The 26,119-nt window shown below is 38.8% G+C and overlaps 2 protein-coding genes across 4 annotated transcripts in view; one reads left to right on the top strand and one right to left on the bottom strand.

The window, feature by feature from the left end:
• Positions 1 to 11,407: 11,407 nt before the first annotated feature.
• TMEM67 (transmembrane protein 67) overlaps positions 11,408 to 26,119 on the bottom strand; it is a 45,885-nt gene continuing 31,173 nt past the window's right edge. For all 3 annotated transcript variants that reach the window (XM_069601186.1, XM_069601187.1, XM_069601188.1), the window contains exons 22-28: positions 24,597 to 24,677; positions 23,994 to 24,110; positions 17,627 to 17,743; positions 17,418 to 17,522; positions 16,732 to 16,834; positions 13,518 to 13,660; positions 11,408 to 12,583 (exon numbers count right to left, since the gene is read on the bottom strand). In XM_069601186.1, the coding sequence (XP_069457287.1) occupies positions 12,503 to 12,583; positions 13,518 to 13,660; positions 16,732 to 16,834; positions 17,418 to 17,522; positions 17,627 to 17,743; positions 23,994 to 24,110; positions 24,597 to 24,677 (747 nt within the window). In that variant the 3' untranslated portion in view covers positions 11,408 to 12,502. The remainder of the gene's footprint in view (positions 12,584 to 13,517; positions 13,661 to 16,731; positions 16,835 to 17,417; positions 17,523 to 17,626; positions 17,744 to 23,993; positions 24,111 to 24,596; positions 24,678 to 26,119) is intronic.
• LOC138446316 (zinc finger CCHC-type and RNA-binding motif-containing protein 1) lies at positions 18,576 to 20,446 on the top strand. Its single transcript, XM_069601189.1, has one exon. It carries the CDS (start codon positions 19,736 to 19,738, stop codon positions 20,387 to 20,389), a length of 654 nt encoding a protein of 217 aa, XP_069457290.1. The 5' UTR covers positions 18,576 to 19,735; the 3' UTR covers positions 20,390 to 20,446.

Raw genomic sequence — 26,119 nt, forward strand, 5'->3', positions numbered from 1 at the left:
TGGAATGACATCCAAATATTAATTAAAATATTGGGCATCAAAATGTCATACAAACACTGGTTATAATTACTCCTAATGAGAGCTGGCTTGAGAAATGTTCAATAGTGATATAAGGGGAAAAAGCTCTATGATTTATTTTAAAACTATTTTTTAAATGCCCTGGTCTACTAATAGCTGTCTTTTCCTGCTGTGTCGGTTCTGTCCTTCAGAGACAGAGAATGGCTACAAAAAGAAAACAGCCCACACAGAAACATGAGCAGAATAACAGAGCCCCAGCAAGGAGCAGACCATCCCCAAGGAGTAGCGGGCCTTGGCTGTGGCTTTGTGACCTTGGTCTCTCTCACTTTTAAATAAAAATAAACTTTGAAACTGTGAAATGATGGCTTCAAGAAAGGCTCCAGAAAACAAGAACTGTCCCATGGATGGAACTGCATTTAGCTAGCTAAAACAAAAACCCCGAAATCTTGTGCTGGCTTCTGCAATGGGAAAGTAAATGGAATCTAGAACTTTGTTTTTTCCTCTTGGACTCTAAGCAAATCCTCTCTCTACCGCTGGACAGTTCTGTCAAATGGCCAACCCGGAGCGTCTGTAAACAGAGTTACTCTTACCTCAGGGCCTTTGCTGAAGCTCTATACAGTCAGCAAAAACAAGACTGGGAGCTGACTGTGGCTCAGATCATGAGCTTCTTATTGCAAAATTCAGACTTAAATCGAAGAAAGTAGGGAAAACCACTAGGCCATTCAGGTATGACCTAAATCAAATCCCTTATGATTATACAGTAGAAGTGACAAATAGATTCAAGGGATTTGATATGATACAGTACCTGAAGAACTATAGACAAAGGTTTGTAACATTGTACAGGAGGCAGCAATGAAAGTCATCTCCAAGGGGGAAAAAAAAATGCAACAAAGCAAAATGGCTGTCTGAGGAGGCCCTACAAATAGCTGAGAAAAGAAGAGAAGCAGAAGGCAAAGGAGCAAAGGAAAGATACACCCATCTAAATGCAGTTTCTGAGAATGACAAGGAGAGATACGAAAGCCTTCTTCAGTGAGCAATGCAAAGAAACAGAGGAAAACAATAGAATGTGAAAGACTAGAGATGTCTTCAAGAAAACTGGAGATACCTAAGGGAACATTTCATGCAAAGTTGGGTACAATAAAGAACAGAAAAGGTAAGGACCTAACAAAGCGGAAGAGATTGAGAAGAGGTGGCAAGAACACACAAAAGAGCTGCACGGAAAAGTTCTCAATAACCTGGATAACCACGATTGTGTGGTCACTCACCGAGAGTCAGACATCCTGGAGTGTGAGGTCAGGTGGGCCTTAGGAATCATTACTAGGAACAGAGCTAGTGGAGGTGATGCAATTCCAACTGAGTTATTTCAAATCCAAAAAGATGATGCTGTTAAAGTGCTGCACTCAATATGCCAGCAAATTGGGAAAACCCAGCAGTGGCCACAGGAATGGAAAAGATCAGTTTTCATTCCAATCCCAAAGAAAGGCAATGCCAAAGAATGCTCAAACTGCCATGCAATTGCACTTATTTCACATGCTAGCAAGGTAATGCTCAGATCCTTCAAACTAGGCTTCAACAGGTTGTGGAACGAGAACTTTCAGATGTTCAAGTTGGATTTAGAAAAGGCAGAGGAACCAGACATCAAATTGCCAACATCCATTAGATCATAGAAAAAGCAAGCGAATTCCAGAAAAACATCCACTTCTGCTTCATTGACTATGTTAGAGCCTTTGACTGTGTGGATCACAACAAACTGGAAAATTCTTAAGAGATGGGAATACCTGACCACATTACCTGCCTCCTGAGAAACCTGTATACAGGACAGAAGCAACAGTTAGAACCAGACATCAAACAACACACTGTCTCAAAATTGGGACAGGAGTACATCAAGGCTGTATATTTTCACCCTGCTTATTTAACTTATATGCAGAGTACATCATGTGAAATGCCGGGCTGGAGGAATCACAAGTTGGAATCAAGATTGCCAGGAGAAATATCAAACAATCTCGGATATGCAGATGATACCACCCTAATGGCAGAAAGTGAAGAGGAACTAAAAGAGCCTCTTGATAAGGGTGAAAGTGATGAGAGTGAAAAAGCTGTCTTAAAACTCAACATTCAGTAAACTAAGATCATGGCATCTGGTTCCGCAACTTCATGGCAACTAGATGGAGAAAAAAATGCCAACAATGACAGACTTTATTTTCTTGGGCTCTAAAATCACTGTGGACAGTGATTGAAGCCATGAAATTAAAAGACACTTCCTCCTTGGAAGAAAAGCTATGACAAAACTAGACAGTGTATTTAAAAGGAGAGATAGCACTTTGCTGACGAAGGTCCATATGGTCAAAGCTATGGTTTTTCCAATAGTCATGTATGCATGTGAGAGTTGACCATAAAGAAGGCTGAGTGCCAAAGAACAGATGCGTTTGAACTGTGGTACTGAAGAGTCTTGAGAGTCCCTTGGACAGCAAGGAGATCTAACCAGTCAGTCCTAAAGGAAATCAGTCCTGACTATTCACTGGAAGGACTGATGCTGAAGTTTTAATACTTTTGGCCACCTGATGTGAAGAACGGACTCATTGGAAAAGACTCTGATATTGGGAAAGACTGAGGGCAGGAGAAGAAGAGGGTGACAGAGGATGAGATGGTTGGATGGCATCACCAACTCAATGGACATGAGTTTGAGCAAACTCTGGGAGATAGTGAAGGACAGGGAAGCCTAGTGTGCTGCAGTCCATGAGGTTACAATGAGTCAGACTCAACTGAGCTACTGAAGAACAGGTCCTTTGCTCATGTTCCTTGTCTCTGCAAATCTTCACCCTCATTCCCACCCCATCATCCTGGCTGATTCCTGCTCATTGTTTATGTCAAAGTTAAAATATTCCTCCTACACAAGGCCTTACCAGGCTACAAAACAATTTTAGGTATTTTAAGTTCTATGTTCTTGTACCCTATAGATTTAATTGTTTGTGGTAGGCAGAATAATGCCCCCTGCCCCCAAAGATAGTCACATTTTAATCCCCAGAATCTCTGAATACATGACCTTACATGGTAAAAGGGACTCTGAAGATATGATGAGGTTAAGGACCTTAAGATGGGAATTATCTGGTGGGCCCAATAATCCCAGGAGTCCTTATAAGTGAAAGAAGGAGGCAGGAGATTCAGAGTCCTAGAGGGATTTGAAGATGCTATGCTGCAAGGAGATCCAACCAGTCCATTCTAAAGGAGATCAGCCCGGGGATTTCTTTGGAAGGAATGATGCTAAAGCTGAAACTCCAGTAACTTTGGCCACCTCATGCGAAGAGTTGACTCATTGGAGAAGATTTTAATGCTGGGAGGGATTGGGGGCAGGAGGAGAAGGGGACGACTGAGGATGAGATGGCTGGATGGCATCACTGACTCGATGGACGTGACTCTGAGTGAACTCCGGGAGTTGGTGATGGACAGGGAGGCCTGGCGTGCTGCGATTCATGGGGTCGCAAAGAGTCGGACACGACTGAGCGACTGAACTGAACTGAACTGATGCTGGTGGCTTTGAAGAAAGAGGAAGGAGCCAAGAGGCAAAGAATACAGGTGGAATTCCAGAAGCTGGAAAAGGCAAGGAGGCAGAGTGTGTGCTTGAGTCTCCACAAGGAACACAGCCCTGCTGACAACTTTGTTTTAGCCTGGTGAGACCCATTTCAGACTTCTGCTGTCTAGAACTGTGACCTCTTAAGTTTATGTTGTTTTAAGCCACTAAATTGTGGTAATTTGTTATAGCTGCTATAGGAGACTAATAGAATACTTATTACAGTTGTATTTTTTTTTGTTATTCTGCCTTTTTTGTTCACCTTTAAGTTTTATAAAAGTAGAGCCCAGTATCTGACATATATAAGCACTGGATAAATACTTGAAAACTGATTTTGCTCCACAGGGGCAAGCAGTAATGGCATCATGAGATCTTCCCCGGACTTTGTGACTATAGACAATAACCTTGACCAGAATACCCATTCATTCATTCATGCATTTTTCCATCCATTTTCATCCCTTCACACATTTGGTTTTATTTTCAAGGTGCAATGTCAGACAATTAGGATAAGAAAGTGATCAAAACAGACCTGATCTTTCGCTTGAGATGAATTTAAGTGGTGCCTCTTGCTACCCAAGGGCTTCCTTTTATAGCTCATGGTTGTGCCCAAGTAGCCAAAATAACTGATTGTTGGGGGTGGGGAGCAACGGGGAGGGGGGTCGGTAGTCCAAATCTTTGGTGAAAAAGCTTGTTTATATTTGCTACATCATTTAAACATGGATTTGTAATTGGAAGATGTATATAGGAAAGTTGTTTGTAAGTTCATACAGTTATAGGATATAGTTTTAGTGAATGCAGTAAACATATCAATTATATATTGAGGTAAATCCCACCATTCTCTCCCCATGGGAGAGAAACAGGCAAAGTTAAAGGTGATCAAATTGGTAGAGACCAGGCCCAGCGACAGCACTGACCATGGCTCTCTCAGTCAGGCCAAGACTTTGTGTGATTATTTTTTTCTGATTCCATCAGGTAAAAGAACATGAGATATAAAGTAGAAAAGTAACAGTATAATAGTATCCAGTTCAGTTCAGTCGCTCAGTCGTGTCCGACTCTTTGCGACCTCATGAATTGCAGCACGCCAGGCCTCCCTGTCCATCACCAACTCCCAGAGTTCATCAAACTCATGTCCATTGAGTGTGATGCCATCCAGCCATCTCATCCTCTGTCGTCCCCTTCTCCTCCTGCCCCCAATCTCTCCCAGCATCAGGGTCTTTTCCAGTGAGTCAACTCTTCGCATGAGGTGGCCAAAGTACTGGAGCTTCAGCTTTAGCATCATTCCTTCCAAAGAAATCCCAGGGTTGAGCTCCTTCAGAATGGACTGGTTGGATCTCCTTGCAGTCCAAGGGACTCTCAAGAGTCTTCTCCAATACCACAGTTCAAAATCATAAATTCTTCAGCACTCAGCTTTCTTCACAGTCCAACTCACATCCATACATGACCACAGGAAAAACCATAGCCTTGACTAGATGGACCTTTGTTGGCAAAGTATCTCTGCTTTTTAATATGCTATCTAGGTTGGCCATAACTTTCCTTCCAAGGAGTCAGTAAGTGTCTTTTAATTTCACGGCTGCAGTCAGCATCTGCAGTGATTTTGGGGCCCCCCAAAATAAACTCTTTGACACTGTTTCCACTGTTTCCCCATCTATTTCCCCAGAAGTGATGGGATAATAGTATTAGAAAGTACAAATATTACATAAGCAAAAAATAGGGGGGAAGCACACACATGTCCACATGCCGCATACTTACTGAAAAACCTCTCTTAGAGAAGGAAATGGCAACCCACTCCAGTATTCTTGCCTAGAGAATCCTGTGGCCAGAGGAGCCTGGTGGGCTGCTGTCCATAGGGTCGCACAGAGTTGGACACGACTGAAGCGACTTAGCATGCATGCATGCATTGGAGAGGGAGATGGCAACCCACTCCAGCGTTTATGCCCGGAGAATCCCAGGGACAGAGGAGCCTGGTGGGCTGCTATCTATGGGGTCGCGCAGAGTTGGACACGACTGAAGCGACTTAGTAGCAGCAGCAGCAGCAGCTTGTTATCTTGCTTAATATAGGGGCCTCACGTAAAGAGAGTCGGCTACACAGTTTTGGAAACTATATTGCCTTTTGCTGAAGGTTTGAAGTTGCCACAATTAAAGTATATAACATATATTAACATATGTCATATTTTATGTTGTGATATATCATATAGCATACAAGGAAAATTCCATATAGAGTCCCATTTGATGAGACTGTATGTATAAAAGAGACCTTACATACTCTGGAAAATGGTTTGATTTTAAGATTTTAATGTGAAGGTGTAGCCTATTAAAAATGATGGGGGGGGGTTTCCATAATCATTAGATTTTTAAGGAGCTCTTTTTTCTACCCTGGAACATAAGCTGTTTTGTGAGTCTCTCCCTTGTATTTCCATTTTTAGCATCCAGTTCCTAAACCTGGGTTGGGGAAAACCTCAGCATTACGTATACAGGAGGGACAGTAGAAGTGAGGAGCGGTCATAAGGTCGAGGCCGCGCAGCCGGCCGCGGGGAGCGCAGCCCGCAGCCCCGCAGTGGGGAGCGCAGCCCGCAGCCCGCAGCCCCGCAGCGCAGACGCGCGGCCCGCAGCCCCGGAGGGGGGCCGGCGGGCCCAGCGTGCGCTCTGCCGCCGCCTGCGGGAGAGACGGCGTCTCCACATCCTTGAGAAACTTGGAAAACAGCCCAACCCAGTAAGACACATCCTCTCACTTTACATAATAAACGTAGTATCAACGGTCATTCGCTCCACTTCCGTCAGTTCAGTTCAGTTCAGTTCAGTCGCTCAGTCGTGTCCGACTCTTTGCGACCGTGCTTGTTATTTTAAGGCTTAACCATTTTGGTGGTTTGGTAGCTGGTGGTGAAGTGAAGTTGCCCAGTCGTGTCCGACTCTCTGCGACCCCATGGACTGTAGCCTACCAGGCTCCTCCCTCCCTGGGATTCTCCAGGCAGGAATACTGGAGTGGGTTGCCATGTACCTCCTTGATTTTATTTTGCCTTCTCATGATGACTAAAGTTGAGCCCTGTTCATGATGTGCCTGTTGTTCACTGAAATCCCTCTTTTGGGAGATGCATCCTTCAGTTTTTTCACCCATTTTTCCATTGGGTTGTCTGCCTTTTCCTTACCGGTTTGAGTTCTTTAATTCTGAATGGGAGCACTTTGTCACAAGTTAAAAAAATTTTTTTCCCTCATACTTGAAGTTTCTCTTTTCATTCTTATAACAGTATCTTTTGATGAACAGAGTTCCTAATTTCAAGGTAAATGGAAATTTTACATTTATTGTAAATATGCACATTTGTAAACTTACTGTAAATTGTGAAGTCCAACTTAACAGTGTCTTCCTTCACTGTCAGTCTTTTCTGGGTCTTGTTTAAGAAATCTTGGCCTACGCCAATGTTATGCACATATTTTCCAATGCTATTTTCTAGAAGCTTTATCATTTAACCTTTCACATTTAGATCTACCATCTACCTGAAACTGATTTTTATGTAAGGGTGACACTGGGGTGAAGATTCATTTTTTTTATGCTGCACTATTCAGTTGACCATTGAGAAACCACGCTTTCCTCACGGTACTGCCCTTGTCATAAATCAGGTGACTGTATATGTATGCCTGTGGCTCTGTTTCTAGTCTCCGTCCCACTGCCATTTGTTTACCCTTGGGCCACAGACATGTATTTCTTTGGTAATGCAACTATAATAGAAGCAAAATTATTTTTTAAGATCCACAGTTTGTCTGCTGTGTCTTCTAGCATTCCCAGCAATGTGACAGTATCTTAATGGAGATTCCTGAGGAACTAATCTAGGTCTTTCTTTCAGAATTAAATATTAATGGGACTTACTACTACTAAAGAGCTAAAGAACCTCTTGATGAAAGTGGAAGAGGAGAGTGAAAAGGTTGGCTTAAAACTCAACATTCAGAAAACTAAGATCATGGCATCCAGTCCCATCACTTCATGGCAAATAGATGGGAAACAATGGAAACAGAGACTTTATTTTTGGGGGCTTCAAAATCACTGCAGATGATGACTGCAGCCATGAAATTAAGACACTTGCTCCTTGGAAGAAAAGCTATGACAAACCTGGGCAATGTATTAAAAAGCAGAGACATCACTTTGCCAACAAAGATCCTCATAGTCAAAGCTATGGTTTTTCCATTAGCCACATATGGATGTGAGAGATGGACCATACAGAAGGCTCAGTGCTGAAGAACTGATGCTTTTGAATTGTGGCGTTGGAGAAGACTCTTGAGAGTCCCTTAGACTGCAAGGAGAGCAAACCAGTCAATCATAAAGGAAAAAAGTCCTGAATATTCATTAGAAGGACTGATGATGCAGCTGAAACTCCAATACTTTGGCCACCTGATGCAAAGAACTGATGCATTTGTGCTGGGGTCCAGCCCTGGTGGATCCAGGGTGATTCGAAGGTGGCGACAGAGTCAGCGTCCTTGGAAATAACTTATTTAATTACAGATAGAGAGGGATTAGAAAATTAGTAGATAAAAAGAGGCTGAATAACTTGGTTTGCATGGAATACCAATCACCACCTATGTAGGCCGCAGGCGTCTTCCCATTCTCCCGAAGGAGAGGAGACACTGAGGCCCCCCCGGTCCAATCTTAGAAGCCCAGGCAAAATTAGTAGGCTTGGTGGGTACCCATGCACCAGATGGGAATTCGGCCAGAAAATAGTAGGAGAGAAAAAGAGGCTGAATAACTTGGTTTACGTGCTGCTGCTGCTGAGTCGCTTCAGTTGTGCCTGACTCTGTGCGACTCCATAGACGGCAGCCCACCAGGCTCCCCCGTCCTTGGGATTCTCCAGGCAAGAACACTGGAGTGGGTTGCCATTTCCTTCTCCAATGCAGGAAAGTGAAAAGTGAAAGTGAAGTCGCTCAGTCGTGTCCGACTCCCAGCGACCCCATGGACTGCAGCCTACCAGGCTCCTCCGTCCATGGGATTTTCCAGGCAAGAGTACTGGAGTGGGGTGCCATGTTTATGTGGGATACCAATAAAATTCCAAGACAAGGAATTTGCACCATCTACGTTGGGCCACCGGCGCCACTTGAATATCAGAAGGTGCCCCTCCTTAGGCTCCTTCTCTCGTGGGCTTGAAAGCTGGGACAAGTAAGTAGACATGGCGAGCACCCACATTCCAGATGGGAATTCAGCCAGAAAAACGGGAAGCAAGAAAGAACGAACGACATGGGGGAATCAGTCTTTCCAGAAACTGATCGGATTTCTTTATTTTTGGGTTTGCTTATACACCTTTTGTTACACATAGGGATGAATACAGAGTCACACGGGGGTCAGCAGTCCTGACCTTTATCAAAATCAGGTGCTTTGCATAAAAAAAAGATCTTAGGGGTTTTACATCATCTTCTGGCCATGAGGCCTGCTGACATTTACGACCCTTTCTTTCTGATAACCAAAAAACTCATTTTTTCCAAGGGTGCTTTTTCTTAAACCAGGCACCACCCTCCAAATAAAGTTGCATTCCTATAGGGTGAGGGTGTAGTGAGTTACAATCAAGAAAGGAATTTATTTAACCCAAGGTTAACATGATTAATCTTAAAGGTTAATACTTATTTCTCCTATATGCTAGTTGTATTCATTATAAGAGCAGGGAATATGGAGATTTAGCAGCAAACATCAGCCCAACAAATGAAAATCCTTTCCCCTATGGTGCAGGTATGGCTCTGGATTGGTGAGTTTTGGTATCAGAGGCCCGCTTCTGGCTGAGCCCTTTGCTACCTCTAAGAATTGGCTAGTCCCAATAGGGCAGTCTCTCCCTAGCCAGGAAAAAAAAAAAAAATTAAGATATTAAAATGTAATATACAGAGTATTTGTAAAAAGCATAAATATACGTATTCAAACTACCTAGAGTACTCAGTGGCCATGCGCTTCATCTCGGAGCTTATACTTTTCCTTTGACTGCACTCGTCTAAATCTTAGATCAAATACCACTTTGTCAGGTCAAAGCCCTGATGACCAGATACCTAAGAACTTTCCCCACATCATACCCTGGTGGCTGTAGCACTTTTCAGATTGCTGTGATTTGGTTAACATGCCTGTTTCCTTTACTAATTGTCTTACCCTTCTGAGCACCTCTGGAGTGGGAATGGGAAGCAATGTCACTTGAATGAACATGTAAGAGAGAAACCCTCCCTTCCAGAGACGATATTCCACTCTCTACTCTTTTTTCTAATGTGTACCACAAAGCACACTTACAGCATGGTGTGAAAGCTCCTTCTTGCCTCCTTTCATTAAAGGCTGTGACATCAGCCGAGGCCTGTTCCTCATTGAGGCTGGGGAGACTGAAGCAGAAGGCCCAGCATCTTCATTGGTTAACTACTGCAATCAGTAGCCACAGTTTTAATATCATAGAATTTATTAGCAAGAAGGCACAAATTTCAAACTAAAGTATATAAAATTCCAGTGTTTATGGTTATTATAAGTCTATCCTAATGAATTAATTGTACAAGTTGTAAGCAAAGGATATCATTTCCATTGTAAACGTGTGGAATGAAACTCAAAGATGCCAAATGACTTGGTGTAAAGTCACAAAGCTTGTGAGTGACAAAGGGCAAAATTTTAATTCAAATACATAGCTTCTGCTATTAAATTTGAAGCATTTTCCATTAAGCCATACTGCTCTTCCATTTACATTTATTTCCTCTCAGCTTTTATTGTCAATGTTTACAGACAACAAAAAAGTACCTGTTTCACCTGTTTCATGCCTGCAAGCACTGAATTAATGGGCACTTTGAATGCTTCTCAGTCTAGGTAAACAGCAGACCTTCTCAAAAGGCAGTTTGGTAGGGAAGCAGCACAAGAAGTAAGCAAACATGGACATCACATGATAGAGAATGATGTACAGACTTGTTTTCAGGGCCCGTGCATTTCTAAGGAGGGTACGAAGCACACGGCAGCTTGTAAAGGACCTCTAGGTGAACCTAGGGTTGCTTCATGATGAAATGACCAAGAGATTTACCAAATGTTTCCATGTTATCAGAAAAATTACGGATATAAGATAAAAAGTACAGTGGGTGGGGAGCTTCCCAAGAATCTGCCTGCCAACGCAAGAGACACAGGAGACGCAGGCTTGATCCCTGGATTGAGAAGATTCCCTTGAGGAGGTAATGGCAACCCACTCCAGTATTCTTGCCTGGATAATCCCGTGGACAAATGAGCCTGGCAAAAGAGCTGGACATGACTGAGCGACTGAGCACGCATGCACAGTGGGTTGGTGTTACAGAAACGGACAAAAGACTACAGGTCTAGCAGAGAATTAAGCACGTGATCCCAAAGTTTAAATCATGCAATATGAACACAGCAGTCAACAATACAGGAAAACCCGAGCGCACTCTTATATACCTCACCAAAGTAAAAATAGTACTGTGCAAAACTACTTCAAATGTCTTTTCTCTGCCTTAATTTATCAGCAGATGAGCCAACTGACCTGTGTTTTAAAATTTCCACTTAGAAACATTCACATGAATATTAACTTCTCATATGTGGAATGAGAGTTGTTATTTTTTTCATAAGCTTCTGAGTAGGTGGCTTTACAAATCCAGGCTGGTATGTTTACTTATCTCTGAGCCTTTTAGAAAGGCATCTCTGTACGCCGACCCTTAAGAAAGCAGAATTTCAGATCCTCAACTTATTAGCCTCCCCTCTTTCTCCTCAGTCATCCTCAAGGTTCCAGTAACGCTTTTAAAGGATTCAGCTTCAGCAATGGCTGGGGACACCAGATTCAGTAGTGTATTCCTAAATGCTACTTCACAAAATACATACTAAATCAAACAGGAAAGAGAAACACTAATAATATGCTTTATTCTATATTTTCAATTTGGTAAGATAAACAATATTTACATAGCAATACATTTAAGTATTTACATAGCATTAACCAGAAGGCAGAAAAAAATGTTACTTGACCAATAAGATTACATTTCTTACTTGAATAAAAGGTGACTTTCAAGTTCACAGTATACAATAAAAAGGATTATTAAAGAGTACTTTGAAAAAAAATGATATCATGCAGAATTATTGGCTATGTGGCTCAGGCCTAAGTTTGCTTTCAATAAACCACTTTCACATAACATGATAACTTACAGTTCATTTGTTATTTATAATCTTTAAACACAATTGAAGAGCAAATGTTTGGAAGTGCTTTTAAAATGCTGAGTAATTAAAATGTATAAAAAACTATCGGGGAAAATGTCACATATTACAGCTCAATAATATAAGTGATATTTATATATTATAGATATAAATACACTTCATAGAAACAGCATACTTCAGGGAAACAAAGGAATGAGAGTGTACCACTTCACAAACTGCCTATTAATCCAGTAGTGAATCAGTTCACTGCCAGAGTGAGCAACTGAGTCAGCCCACATACAATTTCAAATATCTAAGTAAACTTGAAAATATTTTCAACATTTATTTAACCATAAAATACGTAAAACAAAATGAACTGAAAACTAGGCTTGAACTGGAATCAATTTTTTTTTCAATGTGAGAAAATATACACAAATCTAGTTATAAAATAATCTTACAGACACAAATGATGGGGACTGTTTTGATTATCATTTAAAAAATGTTATGCTGAAAGCAATTTAGACTTTTTTTTTGGTCCCATTGTCAGAGCTATCTAGTTTATGAGCTGGTGAATTAAATACCATGCATAACAGGAAAACAATATTTTTCATTGTATCATATTACATATTCACAAAGCAAGTTTATGTCTCTATGAGTTATAAAAATAAATCTTCCTGTAGATTAAAAAACAAATAAAAATAGAATAATTTGTATTACAAGTTTTAAAAAATATAGCAAACTGACTTGATAATCATGACCTTTTTTTTGGCCATGATTATAATTGTCCTTATCTACTCAATAAATTAAATCAGGAATCTTTGATCCACCAGTGTTTTGGATGCCAAATTCTTCTGTCCTACTGCATTACGAATAAATCTAAAAATCTGAAAAAAAAAAAAAGTAAAAACAATTCAGAGGGAAAATACATATAAAGGAAATTAAATGTGAATGTCAGTTAAAATATCTAAATTAAACTAGCCAATTCTTGCAGCTATTTTCATGTAGCAGACACCTGAATTCCATGGTGATATACAAAACTATTTCAAGACTATCATCTTTCATAATACTGAAGCAGTGTATGTCCCTATTCAGAATATGTTTTAATAAATTAATACAAATTCCCTTATGTTCATAGGAATATACTTAGAAATATTTGGCAAGACAAGTTTCCCCTAGCTCTAAAATCTATGGAAATATCAAAAGAACTGTTAGGAACAAAATGTGTTCCTAATTCTAGATCTCTATCAAGAACTAACTCATCAGACCACTAATTCATACACTACTTTGACCTAAGTGGGGAATATGTCGGTGATACGAATGCTAACATTTCTAGAACAAACTTGGCTTTTCTTGAAGTCTCCATTTCAGGTTCCACACTAATCCACGCAGCTATTTTTTCATCCAAGCAGGTAGGTGATATGTGAATTGAAAGTTATACTGGCTGAGCCCTGAGCTAGATCTCAGAGTTTGCCTTTTGTAATGGTAACATTGGTGCAGATGGTAAATGGGATTCTAATTCTGCTCAATGCTGGCATCTAAGAGAGAAAGGTAACTTAAGTGTCTTCCTACTGGATTTCTTTCACATTTGGTCAAGCAACTTATGCCCTCCACAAGTCCTTGGTATTTCAGTGACTCTGAAGGAGAGTGTAAAATGAACTTGGCTGAAATGTTTTTCCTTTCTTTGGCAGGGCTAATCAAATTCTAAATCTCTATAAATTCTGAGTGTAAGTAGACACTGATACTCTCTGCAATAAAAATAAATATCCACTTCCCACATATTTCTCTTCAAAGAAATCCACAAAAAATTCTTAAATTTACCTCTTGTTGTAGATATGTAAGGAAGGCTGCTAAAACAAAATTTTGGCAAGCCAAATCCACAACACAGAAGAACATCAGATCATAAATAAGAAGAGTAGCTTCATTTCCATAATACAGAACATTGCTGAAAGAATATCCTTCATCTATTTTAAAAAAAGGCAATTAAGAAGATATAAATTAGAAATTTAAAAATAGAATAATAAATGTGATAAATTTCTGGTGATAAAACTTGAATATTTAAAATAACTAGTTACTATAATACTCCATGGCTATTATATGTCAATTATACTTGAATTTAAAAAAAAGAAAAAATATTTCATGACTTATAATAAACAAACAAGGGGTATTAAATTTGCTAATCTAAAACATTAACCAAGGAAAGTAGTTTTAACATTTGCAGCAAAAGCTTGGTAACTGCTACTAATTTAAGTATACAGTCTGTATTTTTCAATGATCAGATAATGAATGTCCTTTCTCTATTTGTTTACATAACTAAAGGTTAAAGAATCTTAGAAAAAATTCTCAAAGATAAGATTAAATTTAAAAAGCAAAACACACTCTCTTGTATAGCAGAGCATTGTAAATAAAAACACAGCATTGTAAATCAACTATACTTCAATTTTTTTTTTTTTAAGGCAAAACAAAACCAGCAAGGACTACAAGAGTATGTTACAATTTATGCCTCAAACAGTTCCCCAAGGTTCTGCTCTGAGACCTCTTTTCACTCTCCAAGCAGGGGTGGGTTCATCCTTTTGGGGATGTGAACACCCTTTTAAAATTCTAATGAAAGGTACAGATCCTTTCACAGGAGGCAGTGGGGAAAGCACACACATATGATTCTCGCACACAATTTCAGAGAGGGCCAGAGCCTCTTCAGCGATGCAGTGGCCCAGGAACACCCAGTTAGGACCCTTGTTTTTATACAAGAGGGCATCTGGCTTGCTTATAACACTTTTTTTGATCAGGATGCTAGTTACAGGAATATATTCAGTTTGTGAAAATTCACTGAGCATGAAGCTATATCCTTACAAGATGTGCACTTCTGTGCATATACTTGTATACATATTCTAACAAACAAGCCAGCTCTGTAGACTCTTCCCGGGCAACCTTTCACTGCTGCTGCTCCAGCAATGACCTCCTCTGACGAGACTTCCCAACTTACTGTGCGCTTTCACGTTCCCCTCAGATTCAGTCCCCCAGCCCCTTACATTTAATGGCCGACGGGACATCTCTTCCAAGATGTCTCAAAGGTGCCACAAGACACCACATACTCAAAACCAAACTCATCCTCTTCCCCTCACAACCTGATCCTCCACCTGCACTCCACTCCGTCTCTCAGTGAAGGGCGGCACCACCGGCAGCCACCTCGCCAAGCTGGAACTCCACATCATTTTTGACTATTTCTTCTCTCCTACCCCTTCTTTCCCTTAACATTTCTGGCAATCTCTTCCTCTTTATCCCATCACTACTGCCTTTGCTCATATTCTCATTTCCCTACAGAGATGAAGATGGTGATGATGATTGTATTATTATTATTAGAAATGGTAACAACATCATTTTACTGAGTGCCTACCCACACCAGGTTCTTTACACAACGAAATACACATGTGTAAACACAACAACCTTTAGAAGGTTATATTTTGGGGAGGGAAGTGGGAGGGGGGGTGCATGTTTGGGAAAGCATGTAAGAATTAAAGATTTTAAAATTTAAAAAATAAAAAACTAAAAAAACTAAAAAAACTAAAAAATAAAAAAAAAGAAGGTTATATTTTACAGGAGTTTAGTAATTAAAGTTCAGAAAGGAAAACAACTTTCTCATGTTCACAAAACTAGTAGCAGATTTCAAACCTAAGACCAGAAGACTCTGAAAGCTATATTCTTAATGACTAAGTCATATTATTATAGTCTTGCATCTGTTTAACTCCTGCCAAAATAATTATTCCAATTTATGAATCAGATATGAAGGCTTTCTGATGACATCCATGTTCATTAGAAGTGGTTTCCAAATTATTCTGATCATGTATCCCTATCAGAATAAAATGTTGAGCATGCATCTCATAATAGGCATAGTTTATGAATTACCACTACATATAATTTTAAAAATATATAAATTAAGAATGATGGAATTGCAAATATACAAATAGACTTTTTAATATTTTCTTTTCATACCTTCATGGAGCAACCAGTGCATGTCCTGTAGGACAAAACATTTTTAAAAAATGTTTCTGAAAACAAGTGCTCTATGGATAAAATAAAGCAAAACTCCTTAAGGTGTCAGACAAGGCCTTTGGGATTCGGTCTCTGCCCTCTTTATCATTCATGCACTCTCTCACTCCATTCCAGACTTCAATCATAAAGTTCGTAAGTACATAATGCCCTTTCCCCCTTCTGCACAAATGTCTTCACCTCTCTTCCCTGGACCCTCCTGTTTGATAACTAACTTATTTTTAAGACCCAGTTCAGACTTCACCATGTTGTCATCTGGCTTCATTCTGTGTCTAGCTAAGTTTCCGTTCCACACCCAGTATAATTCGTGTCTGCACACACTTCTATCCCAGCATCACTCCACTCACCCATCACTTGCCTACCTTCCACAATCTGCTATCAAGATGCCCAAGGGAGGGACCATTGGTCTGTGTATCCCAGGACTGGCACAACATGTGCTTCTCAATAACAAGAGGGTAAGTGATATCCAGGCCAGGATACTGGGTATAGCATACCATTTCCATTCTTCCCAAGCCACACAAGAGGTCATTAACATATGTATTAAAAGTGACATACTTTCTTTTTAATGATAAAAAAACCATTTTAGTCACTATTCCTGTCATACATATGTGCCATTTTTAAGAAGTTGGATAAAACAAAAACTTAAGATAAATCATGAACATTATTCTTTAAATGTTTCATAAGTGTGGCACTGAATGAATATTTCAATACATAAACTTTTATGTATTTGTTTTACTATCTCTTCCATGTGTACAACTGATTTTAAAATTCAGCTTCATTTTTTACTTTTTTGTAGAATAATTATCTTGTATATATGTTTCTTCCTACATGACCTATAATAAAATGGGACATAGAAAACTACTATAATTCCTTGAAGTTTACTAAGTTTTCTAGATAAAGGTATAAAATCAAAAGACAATAACTACAATTATGTTCTTTCAAGCTTGGGAAATAAAAATAAAGTTCATCAAAGGCATTTGAAGGATACCATTGTAAAAGATGCTTTTTTCCATTGGTTCCATGAATTCCATTCCAAGAATTCTTTCAAGAAGCAATTTATCTTTTATAAAGTAGTCCATTTCCTTATGAACCTAATACAAAAAGTAAGAGTCATTTGAAAATAGCAGTGAAATAAATGCTTCCCAATTTTTATAAAATCAGAAGGAAAGAAAAATGAAAGTACCCAAAGAAAATCTTTGGGTTTGGTTCTTCAAAGACAATTTATTACACTGGACTTTATAACAAAATTCTCTTTAAGAATGTTTTAAATTTTAAACTCTGATAGTAGTACTTAGGGCTAGCTGTACTGAAAATCAGTTTATAACGAGCTTTTCATGAATACAACCATAGCATATTTCTACAATAAATAATTGATAATATTTGGTAACTAACAAAATTCCAGTATAGACATATTTTAAGGTAATCATCATGCTAATAGACATGTAACAATCTCGTTTTACTTTTACATAACCTAACTCCATCCACAAAGTATTAATTTTTTCAGCCAAAACAGTATTAGTTTTTACAGCAAAAACAACCAACCAACCAACCAACCAACTCCACAAGGGTTCTAAGTTCACTGACATGGTTGACAGAAGAAATAACTGACATTCCTGGTTACCCTTTTAAATACTGCATTTTGACTCTAGCTTAGAAATAAATGATGATACATACATGATCGATGAAAGAGCCAAGAAATTTATTCATAGTATGATATGCTTTTACACTCTGCTCAAAAGTACTTCCTGAGGAACTCAAGAGTCTCGCAGGGCCATTTTTCTAATGTGAAAAGAGAGAAGGGTAAATGAAACATGCCTTACGTTCTCGGTATCTAAATAACACGAAATATTGAGAAAATATATCTGCATTGTAGTTATACAAACCCTTGTTAGTGTCTCATGAATTCTGTCATAGTGTTGCCTCATCTGGCTAGAAATTGCAATCTGAAAAGTCTGACCATCTGTATTCGGCACCAAACCTCTTTGGCTACATAAATTTTCCTGAAAAGTTAAAAAAAATTATGTTACGATCAAGATAATGAAAATTCTGCCTATCTTAAAAAGAAGATGCAATATTTAATATTACAAGACTTGGAAGCCAACTGAAGTTGTACTGAAACTCTATTTGAGACAAAGCAATTTTAATAGTATCCAAGGTTGCCACTACCCTCCAGGTCTTACTAATTTCTACATCATACCTCTGTGCAGGTGGCTTTACTCCTCCCTACTTAAAAACAAACAAACAAACAAAAACTCAAATACTAAGTTTACCATATATTGATAGTCTTAGCTTTCTTTATAATCAATTTATTGCTCTTTAATAAATGATAAAAAGTCTAGTCTAGAATTACCAACTTTTATAAATGGTCTTTTTTGGTTCTCTAAACACTTTCCATCAGTTCAGTTCCGACTCTTTGCAACCCCATGAATCGCAGCACGCCAGGCCTCCCTGTCTATCACCAACTCCAGGAGTTCACTCAGACTCACATCCATCGAGTCCGTGATGACATCTAGCCATCTCATCCTCTGTCGTCCCCTTCTCCTCCTGCCCCCAATCCCTCCCAGCATCAGAGTCTTTTCCAATGAGTCAACTCTTTGCATGAGGTGGCCAAAGTACTGGAATTTCAGCTTCAGCATCATTCCCTCCAAAGAAATCCCAGGGCTGATCTTCAGAATGGACTGGTTGGATCTCCCTGCAGTCGAAGGGACTCTCAAGAGTCTTCTCCAACATCACAGTTCAAAAGCATCAATTCTTCAGCACTCAGCTCTTTTCACAGTCCAACTCTCACATCCATACATGACCACAGGAAAAACCATATCCTTGACTAGACGGACCTTTGTTGGCAAAGTAATGTCTCTGCTTTGGAATATGCTATCTAGGTTGGTCATAACTTTTCTTCCAAGGAGTAAGCATCTTTTAATTTCATGGCTGCAATCACCAAGCCAGGCTTTAGCAATATGTGAACCAGGAACTTCCAGATGTTCAAGCTGGTTTTAGAAAAGGCAGAGGAACCAGAGATCAAATTGCCAACATCCGCTGGATCATGGAAAAAGCAAGAGAGTTCCAGAAAAACATCTATTTCTGCTTTATTGACTATGCCAAAGCCTTTGACTGTGTGGATCACAATAAACTGGAAAATTCTGAAAGAGATGGGCACACCAGACCACCTGACCTGCCTCTTGAGAAACTTCTATGCAGGTCAGGAAGCAACAGTTAGAACTGGACATGGAACAACAGACTGGTTCCAAATAGGAAAAGGATTATGTCAAGGCTGTATATTGTTACCCTGCTCATTTAACTTATATGCAGAGTACATCATGAGAAACGCTGGGCTGGAAGAAGCACAAGCTGGAATCAAGATTGCTGGGAGAAATATCAGTAACTTCAGATATGCAGATGACACCACCCTTATGGCAGAAAGTGAAGAGGAACTAAAACCCTCTTGATGAAAGTGAAAAAGGAGAGTGAAAAAGTTGGCTTAAAGCTCAACATTCAGAAAACAAAGATCATGGCATCTGGTCGCATCACTTCATGGGAAATAGATGGGGAAACAGTGGAAATAGTGTCAAACACTTTCAATACACTTCCTCAATTAATTTCACTAAAAAGGTAGTGATATATGACCCAATGGTTAATGTTACAGGTCAGATTTCTACTGCAAGTCTCTTTGACACAATTTGATTCCTGAGATGTCTCTCATAGGTAACATTTTACCCTACCCTTGACCTAGCCAATTTTCATAGATGCTTCACGGTTCAGCTTAAGTATTCTTGCCTCTGTTCTTAACTTTATTTGCCTACTCTGGAGCTTAACATTCTCCTCCTTTGTCTAAACCTAAGCTGCAGCTTCTCGTCTCCTGTGCCCGACCCCTCCCGGGACCCGTGATGCAGAGGCAGCTGCAAGGAGCGACGTACGGTCGGGGTTGAGCCCCAAGTGAGCTGAGGGCTCGCGCTCTTCTGGCCCTCCCCCCCGGGCCGGCCCCACTTGAAGAAATGAGTGGTGGATTGGCCCCAAGTAAAAGCACAGTGTATGTATCCAATCTGCCCTTTTCCCTGACCAACAATGACTTATATCGGATATTTTCCAAGTATGGCAAAGTTGTAAAGGTTACTATAATGAAAGATAAAGATACCAGGAGGAGTAAAGGGGTTGCATTTATTCTATTTTTGGATAAAGACTCTGCACAAAACTGTACCAGGGCAATAAACAACAAACAGTTATTTGGTAGAGTGATAAAAGCAAGCATTGCTATTGACAATGGAAGAGCAGCTGAGTTCATCCGAAGACGAAACTACTTTGATAAATCTAAGTGTTATGAATGTGGGGAAAGTGGACACTTAAGTTATGCCTGTCCCAAAAATATGCTTGGAGAACGTGAACCTCCAAAGAAGAAAGAGAAAAAGAAAAAAAAGAAAATTCCTGAGCCAGAAGAAGAAATTGAAGCAGTAGAAGAAAGTGAAGATGAAGGGGAAGATCCTGCTCTTGACAGCCTCAGTCAGGCCATAGCTTTCCAGCAAGCCAAAATTGAAGAAGAACAAAAAAGATGGAAACCCAGTTCAGGAGGTCCTTCAACATCAGATGATTCAAGACGCCCAAGGATAAAGAAAAGCACATACTTCAGTGATGAGGAGGAACTTAGTGATTAAAAATATAAATATATATATTATGTAAATATCATTAAAATTTAAGTCTTGGAGTACCAAGTTCCCTTGGGACTAAAAATTACTTTTGAATTTGAACATAAGAACACTTAGTACCAAATACTTTTTTACTTTAGATAGTTGATAGAAAATGGTAATTTTATAGTATCATGTTTATCTTGCATCAAGATTTGCTAATAATCATTAATCTTGAAAACAGTTCATTTGAATAAAAAAGGAAATGTAATACTATTATAACAATGCTATCCCAAGAAGAAAGTCAAAGTCACTCAGTCCTGTCTGACTCTTTGTGACCCCATGGCCTATACAGTCGCGTGGAATTCTCCAGGCCAGAAATACTGGAGTGGGTAGCCTTTCCCTTCTCCAGGGGATCTTCGCACCCCAGGCATCAAACCCAGGTCTCCCACAATGCAGGCATATTCTTTACCAGCTGAGACAGAAAGATAGATAGTAAAAAGATTTGAGAAGTTCATTATAAAAGTTTATTCATGATTGGTTTATATAAGAACTTTTGAAATAAATTTCATCTTTAAAATAAAAACTTCATAAAGACTGTGGAAAAAAAAAATAAAATAAACCTAAGCTGCAAACATGACACTTGGTTTTCTACTGACTTCAAGGCAGTCTATGTGTAGTGAATTTCTTTATAAAAAAAATTCTGATTGTAGAGAATTTATAAAATACAGAGAAATACAAAAAGAAAAAACATTCATCTATAATTGCAACACCAGGAGATACCAGTGTTTTAAGGTATTCCATTAGCTGTTGTCTAGGCATATACATAGAGATGGTATAAAATCTGGATCATACTGATTTCTTTTTCATGTAACATTATATTCTGAGCAACTCTTGGGATCACTAAATGTTCTATAAAACATGAGTTTTAATGTTTACCTAAGGTTTCACTGTATAGATAAACCAATTTACTTAATATTCTTTCATTTTTATGTATTCTTTGTCCTTATAAATAACTTAATATTCTTTCATTTTTATGTATTCTTTGTCCTTATAAATAACTCATGATAAAGATCCTGAACATAATCACTTATTCACATTGTTAACTATTTCCTTTAGTTAGATTCATAGAATCAGTAAGCTGAAGATAATGAACTCTAAGAAAGCTCTTGGTAACAAATGCTTTCCAGCAGGTTTATGAAAATGTATCCTAAGATCAGTGCCCATTATACCTTGTCCTTGATGCTACTAAGTATTAGCTTTTTAAAATAAAAGTTTGGTAATTTGAAGAAAATAAATATATCATTTTTACATTCATTTCCTCCATGATTTGTGAGCTTAACATTTTTAGAGGTTTTTAGTCTATTCTGTTACTTTACTCATTTTAAAAAATCTTTGCGTCATTGAAGAGGTTTTTTTTTTTTTTTTTTTTTTTGCTTGCTTGTTTTTTTTCTTTTTCTTGGCTGTGCTCATGCGCCAAGCAGAATCTTAGTTTCCCAACCAGGGTCAAACCAGTCCCCCTGCAAAGGAAGCATAGAGTCTTAACCACTGGATTGCCAGGGAATTCCCTCTATTAAGCTTTTAACTTAGTTTGCTTATTGGTTTACATGTTTTCAGTATTGTGATCAATATCTTTGTCATATTTACTATGGAAATTTTACCCTACGTTTTTTATCTATATAATTGTGGCTATATAAATGTCCTATACATTAATAAATATTCTATACCATAAATAATACTTTGATACTTTCTCTATTTTATGCTTTGTCATCTCCCAAAATGAAATATTCTTTTCTAGGTTTTCATAGTTTCATTCTTAAAATCTAACTCTTCAATCCAGGTATAATTTCTCACAGTTAACCAACTGATTCAGTTCAATGTATTAAATAAATTGTTCCTCTAAAAGATGCTTACTCCTTGGAAGGAAAGTTATAACCAACCTAAACAGCATATTAAAAAGCAGAGACATTACTTTGCCAACAAAGGTCCATCTAGTCAAGGATATGGTTTTTCCAGTAGTCATGTATGGATGTGAGAGTTGGACTATAAAGAAAGCTGAGCGCCAAAGAATTGATGCTTTTAAACTGTGTTTGGAGAAGACTCTTGAGAGTCCCTTGGACTGCAAGAAGATACAACCAGTCCATCCTAAAGGAGATCAGTCCTGGGTGTTCACTGGAAGGACTGATGTTGAAGCTGAAACTCCAATGCTTTGCCCACCTGATGCAAAGAACTGACTCATTTGAAAAGACCCTGATGCTGGGAAAGATTGAGGGCAGGAGAAGGGGACGACAGAGGATAAGATGGTTGGATGGCATCCCCGATGCAATGGACATGGGTTTGGGTAGACTCTGGCAGTTGGTGATGGACAGGGAGGCCTGGCATGCTGCGGTTCATGGGATTGCAAACAGTTGGTCATAACTGAGCGACTGAACTGAACTGAGATGTTATGACCATGTTTTAAATTCTTGCAAGTCACAGGTATAGTCCCTTAATCAATAAATCCTCTTGTTTTTCCTCTTAGGTACATATTTTTCTTTTTAAAATTTTCTTATGGACGTTTTCTAAAATATATAGTAGAGAGAACAGTGAACCATCCATCACTCAACTTCAGCAATTACTGTTTTACCAATTTTGTTTCATCTATCTTCCTAACTTTTTTCTTTTAAAGCAAACTCCAGATACCATGTCATTTCATTCGCAAATTAGTATCTCTAAACAATAAGACCTTGAAAAAAATGCCATTTTCACACCTAATAAAATTGATCTTCCCTTAATATAATTTAATATTTAGCCCATTAAATCGCCAAGATTTTTTCCAAAGGTTTTTTTTTTTTTTGATAGTTGGTTCTTTGAATCAGGATTCAAAGTCTACATGTTGTATTTGATTTTTTTTTTACCTTAAAATTAACATCTAACAACTTTCTTCTACCACCATTATCACTTCTCCTTTTCTTTTCATGCCTCTAATTTGTTGGGGACACTGGGTCATTTGTCTTATGAGACATCCTAACATTCTGCATCTGGCTAAACACTTCTGTGGTATTACTTATTTTGTCTCTCTATCCCCTCTATTTACTGTAAACTAGAGACCTGATTTCCTGTTAGAGCTAGAGGCTTGATTACATTCAGGCTCAATTTTCTTAGGCAAGAGTATTTCATGGGTGATATTATGTACTTCCTTACTGCATCATAACAGGAAGTACCTAATGTCAGTCTTCCTAATTTTCACTTGTTGTAAGACTGAGCCAGTCAGTGTGTTCAGATAATGTCAACCTGATTATAAAGTTCCCTGTTATCCTTCACTTAATTGTTTTAGCATCCATTGATGATTGTAGCCTATATGTATTAATTCATTAGTCAATACAAAATGGTAATTTTCTAATTTAGAATTCTTTTACTTGCTTCCTTTAGGAAGATCTTTCCCTCGTGAATTATTCAGTTTACCTTGAAATACACTCCATAATGGAACTGCAGGATGATATGTGATTTGTTCTCTTTTAATGTTCAGGGTAATGAGTTGATATTCTAGCAACTTTTAAAAGTAATCAATGAGGATTTTTTAAAAAATACTACTACAAATCCCAGATTACAAGAACCTCTCAGCTTAAAAAAACAAAAAAGATGTAAAATATACCGCTTCTCTTTTAAGATTCCTATTCATTTCTTCCATATTAGTATCAGCATGCCCATGTACTGATCTACCATGGATGTAGTAGCCAAAACATCTGTGGGATAACAGAAGCACTGATATCTATAAAAAGAGAAGGACCAGTTAGCAATTCATCTGCAAAACAATAAAAATTAAGTGCTTCTTGAAATTGCTTCCTTTCTCTCAAAATAATGAGAACTGAATTCTTAGACAATATATAAAGGGAATAATAAGGTAATAAAGGATAATGAGGTTATTTTAAAAAGTAGATGAAAAAGAGACTGAAGACACTTCCAAGAAAAGAACAAACAGGATTGACACATGAAAACCTTTCAGGGATTTCAGGCTGAGTCAACTATTTGGTAGCATAAGGGATTTATAATTAAGAAGCTGCAAATAGAGAAGGAAAATTTAAGGCAGCAAATATTAAACTTGTAGCTCATTATAACCATCTATGGAATTAACCACCAGTGGAAATCAGACTAAAAATCCAATCATAGCAAATCACTTCAAAGCCTCTTTTAATGTACTCATGACCTTTAAAAAGGGAGAAATAACAGTTGCAAGATAAAGTCAGAAAGTACTTACGTTACTCATACAGCACAAATCAACAAACTGTCGAATTTTATCTTCTATAAATCTCTCATAGAAGACACCAAAGAACACAATCTGAAACATTAAGCCAAGTTCATGCTTATTAGATTTTAGGATTTAATTTTCTTTTATAGCCACAGTACAGTATATTAAGAAAAACTAAGTTCCAAACAAGAACATAGGGGCCAATAATGATTCCTGTGGGATAAAATCCTACTTAGCATCTCCTATTCTTCTGTCAAAGGAAGAGTGTTTTGGAATTCTGTTAAGATTCACTGAGGGGGCTTATTTTGAATTTAAAAACTTTTCTGTGTCATTAAAATAAGATAGGACAAACACAGGGAGAGGAAGTAAGGGGCTTTGAAAACCTTAGGATAAACCAATGCCTTATGGCCAGTTTAGGTCTCGTTCTGCGATTCTGCTCATCTCCTAAATTCCAAAGCCTACTAGAGAAATTGCTTGTTTTTCAAATTAATCTCTGATATAGAGTAGCATATAAAAAGCATATGTCAAGCATTGTGTTTCAACTACAGATAATGTGTTAAACATTCAGATGGAATGGTTTCAAGTGTTTTCTTAGATCTAATAATGCTGCAAAGGGAAGTTATATAAATCAAAAGAGAAGCGTTTACACTGTAGAGCTTAGATATCCTTCAGAGAAAGACAACACTTCCTAACCACCCTATTCAAAGCTGTCCCCAGTCCTAACTTTCCTCCCCCTTACCTCCCTCTACTTGCCGTCTCATCTGCCTGCTGACGCTCTTCAGGGCACTTGTCACACTTGTAACTTGCTCCTGTTACAGCGTAGCTTTGGGCTGGCCATTGCCTCCCACATAAAATATACTCAGATATGGGAATTAACGCATAAATGAATCTACAGCAGCTGAATACTAAAAACGCTTTCCTAAATATACTACATACATATTTTAAAGCTCCTTTAAATGACATGAAAAACAGTGACAAAGTTTAAAAACTAAGAGATACCACTTAAAAACTGAAGAAGCTGGGCTGGGGAGTGAAGAATAAAACCTAACCTTATGAGAATCAAGAAGCGTTTGTACAGACAAATTTATGGAACTGCTAAAAGTTGACTCCTTTAACCTTTAAGGTTAAAGAAACTCTTAAGGATGCATAAACACTGATAATCTGAGGATGTGACCATGGAGAGACATACATCTCTATCAAATGGCAGCAGAGTGAAAGACAAAAAGCGAGGTTAGACGGTAGTGCCCAGGACGGCCAGCTGCTGCTCCAACGAGCCTTTCCCCTCTCCCCTCGGGACAGACCCCCTGTGTGGGCACGCTGCTGCCCAGCAGACAGTGCAGGGAGGAGTGGCCATGTGACCAAGTTCTGGCCAAGGAGAGGTCGAACACACTTCTGAAAAGGCTCTCAAGGAGGAGGGGGTGAGCGGTCATCACACTCCCTGGGTCAGCCGGCCCTCCAGTCTGCAGGGAGGACCAGCCCCCGGCCCGTATGGCCCCCCAGCTGGGGCCCTTGCCCCATTCCCACCTGCTCAC

This window comes from Ovis canadensis, chromosome 9, assembly GCF_042477335.2.
Source record: "Ovis canadensis isolate MfBH-ARS-UI-01 breed Bighorn chromosome 9, ARS-UI_OviCan_v2, whole genome shotgun sequence".
Lineage (NCBI taxonomy): Eukaryota > Metazoa > Chordata > Mammalia > Artiodactyla > Bovidae > Ovis > Ovis canadensis.